The sequence below is a fragment of the Saccopteryx bilineata genome, chromosome 8, assembly GCF_036850765.1.
Source record: "Saccopteryx bilineata isolate mSacBil1 chromosome 8, mSacBil1_pri_phased_curated, whole genome shotgun sequence".
In the NCBI taxonomy this organism is placed as follows: Eukaryota; Metazoa; Chordata; class Mammalia; order Chiroptera; family Emballonuridae; genus Saccopteryx; species Saccopteryx bilineata.
In genome coordinates, this window is record NC_089497.1 from 8,360,339 (window position 1) to 8,370,132 (window position 9,794).

At 43.6% G+C, this 9,794-nt stretch overlaps 1 protein-coding gene across 1 annotated transcript in view; it reads right to left on the reverse strand.

Moving 5' to 3' along the window:
- LOC136311896 (ceruloplasmin-like) overlaps positions 1 to 7,480 on the reverse strand; it is a 45,865-nt gene extending 38,385 nt beyond the window's left edge. The window contains exons 1-5 of the mRNA XM_066241219.1: positions 7,326 to 7,480; positions 5,393 to 5,637; positions 3,129 to 3,341; positions 2,415 to 2,585; positions 1,481 to 1,723 (exon numbers count right to left, since the gene is read on the reverse strand). Of these exons, the coding sequence (XP_066097316.1) occupies positions 1,481 to 1,723; positions 2,415 to 2,585; positions 3,129 to 3,341; positions 5,393 to 5,637; positions 7,326 to 7,480 (1,027 nt within the window). The remainder of the gene's footprint in view (positions 1 to 1,480; positions 1,724 to 2,414; positions 2,586 to 3,128; positions 3,342 to 5,392; positions 5,638 to 7,325) is intronic.
- Positions 7,481 to 9,794: the final 2,314 nt, after the last annotated feature.

The following is a 9,794-nucleotide window of genomic DNA, read 5'->3' on the forward strand; positions in this document are numbered from 1 at the left end:
CAAACACTTGTGGCTTAGTTGGTTAATAATGAACTGAAACATGACATTAACCAAAGTATGGAACTTGGAAAAAAAAGAAAGATTTTGGTCAGAGAAGTAAACCTCATTTCTGTACAAAGAAAGAAAAATTAAATTCTTCAGTTCTAATAACAATCACATTCTCTGAATGAAAACTAAAACAACATTTACATGATTATATGTAGAGTTCACTCATATTTAGGAATAGAAATGATTAATAGCTTCCTGACTGGGCAGTCTATGTATTATTCAGTGGAGAGTGTGATTGAAGAGGGAAATAAATTAAAATAAGGAGGTTTACCCAGTAACAGATCACAAGTATAGCTGACCCTTGAACAACGCTGGTTTGTTGTGTGAGTCAACTTACTTGTGAATTCTTTCCATTTTGTAAACAGACGATGTAAACTTACAATCTTGATAAATAGAGTGCGGGACCTTAACTCATTTTATTTCCTTGTGATTTTCTTAATAACATTTCTTTTTCTAGCTTACTTTATTGTAAGAATACAGAAGATAATACAAATAAAATACAAACATTTGTTAATTGCCTGTTTATGTTATCAGTAAAGCTGCCAGCCAACAGTGGGCTCTTAGTAGTTGAGTTAGATATGTAGATTTCTGACTGAGAGGGGTGCTGAGGTCTCTAATCCCAACTTGTTCAAAAAATTATCTCTGTTTGTTCTTACATAATTCCTGGCTCTTTTTCTTATAGGGCTTTGGGCAAGTTTGTTTTCTCAATGAAAACAAACAAACAAAAAAACTGTAATAATACCTGCTCTGTCCAAAACTTAGATTATTTGTAAGACTCACAGGCTAATAAAAATAAAAGTTTTTATTTTGGTTTTTAAACAACAACAAAATTCCTTGTATACCTAGAAAGGTTTATTATCATAGAATTAAAGGGTTGGAGATCTGAGTCCCAGGCCTGATCTGTCATTGACTTTTTTAAAAGACAGTCTTGGCCCTTGCTGGTTGGCTCAGAGGTAGAGCGTCGGCCTGGCGTGCAGAAGTCCCGGGTTCGATTCCCGGCCAGGGCACACAGGAGAGGCGCCCATCTGCTTCTCCACCCCTCCCCCTCTCCTTCCTCTCTGTCTCTCTCTTCTCCTCCCGCAGCCAAGGCTCCATTGGAGCAAAAGATGGCCGGGCGCTGGGGATGGCTCCTTGGCCTCTGCCCCAGGCGCTAGAGTGGCTCTGGTCACGACAGAGCGACGCCCCAGATGGGCAGAGCATTGCCCCCTGGTGGGTATGCCGGGTGGATCCCGGTCGGGCACATGCAGGAGTCTGTCTGACTGCCTCCCCGTTTCCAGCTTCAGAAAAATACAAATAAATAAATAAATAAATAAAGACAGTCTTATCACCTCCCTAAATGTCAGTTGCTCTGTTTGGAAGACAGGCATTTGCAATGGGTTATAACCCTGGAAGTTCTCTGACCATATATTACATAAAAGGAATAAATCCCTACCATATATCGGATTTTCCACTAGCCACTCTCCGGGGCTCTTGGCCACCATGAGGGCCTCGTGCAGGGAGGCAGGGAAGGCAGTTATGGTGTCCTCTCTATGATTCCGAAAGGTCACAGTTTGTCCGTGGAAATAGATGGAGTGTCGATCAAAGTTATCCCCCATGCCAATAAAATACCACCTGATCCTGTCCTCTGCACACATGGTGAGATTGGGTAGATTTCCATACATGTATCCATTGATTGCTGAAAACAAATGCAAATTAACCGATGAAGCCTGGCAGATGAGGGCCACATGGTATATGTCCTATGCGTTTCCTCATCACATTAACCCAGCAGTGTCAGCACCGCCCCCCCTCCCCCCGGTAATCTACGACAAGAGTTGATTCGTGTTTCACGAGGAAGGAGGCCCATGAGCATTGGATATGGTTCAAAGTGAGAGCAGCACAAAGATTTAGAGGTTAGAGGAGGGAAAGTAAGCGGCAGGCAGGGAGCAGTCGGAAAGGGGAAAGAGCAGAAGGCAGCTAAGCCTGCGAAGGAAAGGAACACGGAAGAAAGGTGGCTACGGCCACAGGAGCATCTTGTCTGGAAAGTTCTATGTAGAAACACATACTCCACCAGTTATGCCTTTGTTCTTCCATAATACTTCCCAAATGACATCTTTTCTATGTGTGTTTGTTTTTTTAACCATCGATTTTTGATCAATATCAAACTGTAGAAAAAATAAATGTATCTTCCTACTTGACTCGCTAGGAAATTTTGGAAAACCAGCAGGATTTACTAGATGCCTTGCTTATCAACCAGCCTACTCTGGGCGAAAAAACTGAAACATATTAATTCAAGTGAACAAGCTTGAACAAAGGAAAAAATCACTAAGTAGAATCACAGAGGTTAGACATATAAGATACTATAAGTGAGAAAGTGTTTAAACTCTTACAGGCCATTATATTGCTTCTCCGGAAGGCTGAGTCACTAGCATCCACTTGGCCCGGTTCAGTATATGTATTAATGTTGTCATCAATATACCAGCTATTGTTCTCATCAGTTTGAAAGAACATCAGAATGTAAGACTTGTCAACATCTTTTTCGATATCTTCATCCAATGTGCCTGAAACAAACAACAACAACAATTCAGCAAAACTTCCTCTTTGCAATAATGACTTTGGCTTTCAAATAACAAGTTGATCATTAGAACTGGTTCAACTTAAACTGTGAACGTGTAATCTCGCACCACCATGGACAGAACCCTGAGAAAGCTCGAGTGCAAGGAACAGGCTGGTGGCCTCTCCCCTCCTCATCCTGCCCACCCTGCTGAGCCAACACTTCTCTGAAGAACAGAAGTGGCTGCAGTCATTGATTCTTTGTGAGGAGGGCTCAAGTGAAGTGTGCTGGGCTTGACTACCACCTACTGACCAACCTGCATTATTGAACTTGAATGGAGGCTTTGAACTCAACATTGTCATCTACGCTCCGAGTCTAGATGGCAACTTGCCGTTTATTTATTTACTTATGTATTTTTTCACTAGCTCATCAAGACCAAGGCAGGAAAATAGAGCTCACTGCATAGCGATGTTCCAGTTGGGAAGTGAGGAAGAACCCCCATAGTCTGTTGACTCCATTGTGACCATGAAATTTTATAAAAATGGGTTACCCCTTTTACAAGTCAGAAGTACTCCAACAGGTCCTGAATCCAAATCTTTGGGCGAGTCCACATGGGAGTGGTACATCCTGGTCACGCAGCTAGTGTCATTGGGGCCAGGCCCCTGCTTTTCATCGACAAACCACTTGTAAATGTACTGTCCCCCGGGCGGCAGGCGGTCATCTGCCCTTTGCAGGCCCGTCGTATTATCAGGATAAAGAGCACCTAGGAAACATAATCTGCGCTGTGGTCACAGTAATATTGGACCACGCCATTTTGAGTGTGATACATATTTTTTCCACCAAGCCCTGAATGCATGTTAATTTGTTGTTTCAGAGTGAAGTGTGTATTTCTCTCCTCTCGCTCCTAAGCCCTGTCTCCCTAGGTCCCCTTCAGTTGCCTTCCATCCGAATGCCAATCACAATGCCATTCTAGACCACACTGAGGCAGGCGGTATATTAACGGACGATCATCACTTATGCTGATGTGTTCCAAAAATATATATTTGTGTGCCTACTATGTCCCTGGATCTTGGATACAGAGAGATTAGGCTCTTGATGAGTTGCTCTCGATATTTTCTTCACTGTATGTCAGACTTGGGACCCAGACATCAAGAAGCACCCATGTTATCCCCAAGGAGCCCACTAGACCCCAAAAGTGCCACTCTGCGTAGCTTTCATTACCCTGAGTTATTACCTCAGTTCTGAATTTGGGACCGTGTTCCCCTTTCTTTCTTCTCCTAAAATTTCACTTCAAATCTCCACCTTTTGAGGCTAGAATCCTGAAAACTATACATAAGATTTCTTCATTCAACAGAATACTTTCAAGCATGGCCAACATCTCGTCCTTCACACATCTTTTGGGACTCCCCCACGCCACGTTGAACACAAAACCCTACTTGTTGGTTTTCCCTTCCCTGTTTTCCCCCAGAGTTATCAGGCAGCTGTGAGTGTAGATGTGTAGGAGAAAAGATGTTGTCTACAGAGTAGTGATGTCTCTTGAAACTGATGTTTTCCAAGAATCTGCATGCATTAGTAAATAAAATGCAATGGGGAGAGAACAGCATTCCTGCCAACAAACATTTAGCTCATGAGGCTCCTAGAAATTTTTTTTTTCTTTTGGTGAATACAAAGTGTTTTCTTTCTCAAGAATTGTACAAGGGTGGTCACTCATTCAAGGTTTACATGAGAGCCTGACCAGGTGGTGGCACAGTAGATAGAGTGTCGACCTTGGATGCTCAGGTCCCAGGTTTGAAACCCCAAGGTTGCCACTTGCACATGGGCTCATCTAGCTTGAATGTGAGGTCACTGGCTTGAGTGTGGGATTATAAGACATGACCCCATGGTTGCTGGTTTGAGCCCAAGGTCGCTGGCTTGAGTCAAGGGTCATTGGCTCTGCTGGAACTCCCTGATCAAGGCACATACGAGAAAGCAATCAATGAACAACTAAAATACCACAACTACAAGTTGATGCTTCTCATCTGTCTGTCTGTCTGTCTGTCTCTCTTTTTTTCTCTGTCTCTGTATCTCTTGCTTAAAATAAAAAGATTTAAATGAGAAGGGAGACTTGACTTGGGCGGTGAACACACAATGCAATACACAGATGATATGTTATAGAATTGTACACTTGAAAGCTATATAAAATTATTAACCGGCCCTGGATGGTTTGCTTAGTGGTAGAGCGTCAGCCCGGCGTGCAGGAGTCCCGGGTTTGCTTCCTGGCCAGGGCACACAGGAGAGGCGTCCATCTGCTTCTCCACCCCTCCCCCTCTCCTTCCTCTCTGTCTCTCTCTTCCCCTCCCGCAGCCGAGGCTCCATTGGAGCAAGGATGGCCTGGGCGCTGGGGGTGGCTCTATGGCTTCTGCCTCAGGCGCTAGAGTGGCTCTGGTTGCAACAGAGCGACGCCCCAGATGGGCAGAACGTCGCCCCCTGGTGGGCATGCTGGGTGGATCCCAGTCAGGCGCATACAGAAGTCTGTCTTACTGCCTCCCTGTTTCCAGCTTCAGAAAAATACAAAAAAAAAAATATTAACCAATATCACTGCAATAAATTCAATATAAATTTTTTTAAATGCTCATGGCAACAAATAAAAAGCCTTAACTGAGAAATTAAAAAAGGACACTCTTGGATATAAGAAGTAAGAGTCTGTATACATCCCAAGCTACTCCTAGTTCATAATGATGCCCAGATAATAACTGTTTTGTTTTTCCTGAAATATTAGGCACACATTGTCTATACGCAATAGGTCAGGAATGGAAGGAAAGAGGGTCCACTTACCTTCATTTTCTTTAGTGTAACTGGCTCCATGAGGATGGAAACTATACATCCTCGAAGCAAAATTTTTCACATGTACATAAATGTAGTCTCCAGTTTCTGCTTTTATTATCGGACCTAAATAGCCCAGCCAGGATGGTTTCTCAATGATAGTTTGAAATGTATCGTCCGTATACTGAAAGTACAAAGCCTTTTTATAAACACTTCCTATCCTATTGTGGCTTCGTTGTCCATATATTTGGGCATCTCTGTAATAAACAAACAAACAAACAACAACAACAAAGAGAAAACTTCAACAAATTTTAGCTACAAAGAAAACAACATTTGAACCAACAGAAACTAGAAGTGAGCAGCTTTCCAGCCCGATTTTGGTAGCGAAATCTCAGGCACCAGAGAAAATGTGAAGGGAGTCAAAAAAGGCATTGCAGCCCAGGCGTTGTTGGAGTGTCTGGTGAAGAGATCAAAGGCAAAAGTAGCAAATAGCACACCTGGTGATTTGGTTTTAAAGAGTTACCAAATTCTTTGTATTGAACTACAAAAGGGCTTCTCACCCCACTCTGAGGTTACTTTAGCTCTAAAGCATTAATATTCCTATGACAGGACCCTTTAGACACTTAACTACACGTCTCACAAAAATGAGGGGACCAGGGAATGTGCAGATACCCCAGGACTCTCAGCCTTCTGTACAGCGCATTTTCACCAGTGAAATCAAAGTTGGTTTTGCATCTCATTTGCATAATCGAGCAACTTTCTTTGACTTGTCTGCTTTGCTGATGTTCTTGTTTAATAAAAATATCAAATGCTTTTTTTATTGCTCCATATTCATTTTGAAATATCCCCTAATTTTTGTGAGCAGTGTATATCTGTGGATGTGCTAGTAGAATTGGGGGCATTTGGGCCAACAAGCAGTAAATCAGGGTTCCACGTGCAACTCCTACAGGTTCCCTTTTCTACTATCTGAAGAGAGAAGTCAAGAAGATTGCTACAGTTTTACAATCCACGGCACATATTCACCATCAGGGAAATAAAAGGGGGAGGGGGTTGGTTTACATCTTGAGCACTACTTCAACAAAATAGCTGATAAACATGGAATTACACACGGTCCCTGAAGCAATGTGTCAGGAGAGCAAGAGTAGCGATAAGCTCAGGAAGGAGCAACTTCTGATTTATATTAATATCTGCCTTCCATTCCATCCTTATACTAAGAACACAAAGAAGCTCTGGCCGGTGGCTCAGCAGCTACAGTGTCAGTCTGGCTTGCAGATGTCCCGGGTTTGATTCCTGGTCAGGGCACACAGGAGAAGCAACCATCTGCTTCTCTCTCTCCCCACCCCTCTCTCACTTTTCTCCCTCCTCCCCTCTTGCAGCCAGTAACTCAATGGGTCTGAGTGTCAGCCCTGGGCACTGAGGATAGCTGGGTGGTCTAAGCATCACCCTCAGGCACTGAAGGTAGCTCAGTTGATTTCAGCATCAGCCCCAGACAGAGGCTGCTGGGTAGATCCCGGTTGGGCTGAATGCAGGAATCTATCTCTCCTCCTTTCACTTAAAAAACAAAACACACAAAAAAAACCCCACAAAAGAAGTGGTTCTAATAATAAATGTACCCTTAATGCAGCGGTTCTCAACCTGTGGGTCGCGACCCCGGTGGGGTCGCCTAAAGCCATTGGAAAATACATAATGCATATCAGGTATTTACATTCCGAATCATAACTGTAGCAAAATTATAGTTATGAAGTAGCCACCAAAATTATTTTTTGGTTTGGGGTCACCGCAACACGAGGAACTGTATTGCGGGGTCACGGCATTAGAAAGGTTGAGAACCACTGCCCTAATGGATCAATCATAGGAAATTCTTTATCAGCATTCTATCAATGAGTAGCAATTACCAACTTTTGCTTCCAAGAGTCATTTTTTCAATGCAATGATTTTTACTTACTGGTCTTCTGAAATAGGCTTCCCAGTCAGCATATTTTTACCAGTAGGGATATAGTTCCATGTAGTTTCTTTAATTCCTACATAGTAGTACCTATCTTTTGCCCAACCTGGAGAACAAGTAAAAACCAGAAAGGTCAGTGGTAAGATGGCCTTCATTTTTCAACCATGACCTTGGAGAGACTAACAGAACGGATGCCGGCTTTCCTTTTATATCCCGCACTTTCTTCCTTATTGGCGTTCCTGTATGTAAACTAAGGTTGTGTAAGAGCTCATCTTGTGCTTCATCTACATAGATATCATTTCCTTTCCAAAAGCGTTTAGTTTTCACTAGTCAGAGCAGGTGAAAGACTGTTGTGCAACCCACGGCAGGTTTTGGCCGGGTGGACGCTGCTGGTTTAGAGTGTGTGGGTATTACTGGGTAGATTCACTCATCATCCCTCGATGATTGTTATCTGTTTCTAGGTTATAGGAATCATCTCCAGTCTCCAGCTTCCATTTTCTTACTGTCCTAGTCCATCCTACACACCACCTCAGAGTCTTCTTAATTGTGACTTTTAGTGATATTCCTCAAATGACCATTTAAATTCCTTGTCATTTTGGACTTTCCTTAAATTATTCTCAAATTTCTTGACATCTAAAATTATCCGTAATCTAGCCCCCAAGCTGATATTCCAAGTTTGTCTCCATAATTCTTTTACAGTATCCTTTTTTGGGGGGGGGGGGGAGGGGAGCGAGAAGGAAGGGGAAAGTTGTCTAATTAAGGGCACAGCATGGAGTTAAGGAGACAAGAGTACTAGAATCAGACTGCTCTTGGTTTGTGTAAAGCCAGAAGCCAGGGCCAAAAGGACAGCCGCCTGGCCCATGCAGGTTAGCATTGGATTCGGACAGTCGGTAAAGAAACAACGGAGCCAAAAACTGGTGGGCCATTAGCTTTAATCCTAGCTTGCTCCCAGAGGGCAAGTAAAAACACACACTGGGCTCCAAAACCCACTCACATTCAGTGCTCACAAAGCTACTGACTTATCCGAGTTTCCTAGAATCAAAGGTTTCTAGCTCACCAGACTTATTCACCTCTGTTCCTCATCTCCTTCCTTCTCCCTGCACAAACTCTGCACTAACTGGCTTCTCACTCAGCACTCCACCATCTTGGCTGCTTCTCCTGGCCTCCTCCACATGGCCTTTCTCTGCTCTCTGCTGTGCTCTCTCTGCTCTCTCATGCTAATCTCAGGAATCAAGAGAGCAAGCTCCCGTTCTGCCGCCATTTTATCGTGTAGAAACCAAAACCTTTAATCCAATATACAAAATAGGGAAGTCTCTAATACAAAGTCACTTATCAGAGATATGATGGGATTGTACCACCCCACATCAAAAAGGGTGGGAAAGGCTTAATCCCAAAACCAAGCCCCAGGCTACAAGGATTCTGCCTGCCCACAACCCCCAGAGACACACATTAATATCACCTGGGCAACGGCCTCCACATGGGCAGCGCCATCTTTAACAAAGTGAGCATAATATATTTTATCTGCCCAACAGTTTGGATCTTAATTTGGCCTCTTCCTAGCTATGACCTGTGTGTGATTGTGGAACTTTCAACTTACAAAATGGTAATACTGTTCTCACCCACTTAGGACGCTGTGAAAATTGAATGAGACAGCACATGTTTAGAGGAGCTTGGAGAAACATAAGGAGCTGACACACATCTGACCAGTCTTATTTGCCTCCCTTTCCCCTGTTGTTAGAGTGGGCTTGGTAATATGATAGTCTACAAGTTTTCACCTGTGTAGAATTTAGCAACTGTTGCTTATAACAAAAAGACTTATAGGCTGACCAGGCAGCGGAGCAGTGGCTAGAGCATCAGACTGGAACGCAGGGGACCCAGGTTCAAAACCCTGAGGTCACCAGCTTGAGTGTGGGATCATAGACATGACCCTATGATCGCTGGCTTGAGCAAGGGGTCACTTGCTCTGCTGTAGCCCCCACCCCCTCCCCCAGAATCAAGGCATATATGAGAAAGCAAACAATGAACAACTAAGGTGCTACAACAAAGAATTTATGCTTCTCATCTCTCCCTTTCTGCCTGTCTGTCCCTATCTGTCCCTCTCTCTGTCTCTGTCACCGAAATAAAAAATAAATAAAAATTAAAAAAAAAAAGACTTAAAGCCTCATCATTTGTGAGTTTTTCACATTTGTGAATTCTTTGGTGAGTTTCAAAATGAAGCTGGTCAAACAGTCTTGTGGTTTGGTAGATTTGGATGTCACCAGCAGATTGAAAGGAATCCAGGACTGTTAAGCCTGGAGCGATGGGGGTGTGTGGAGAGACTGCCCACTGGAGAGCCGAGAGAAGCACTCACTGCGCAGCCCTACACCTTTTCGGAGACAGCTGTAAAGGCTGGAGAGAAGGCTAGGTCAGACACAGTGGATCTCGTGGGAGAGGGCTTAGAGATGGGCTCTCCGGCCTCAAGGAGGAGAT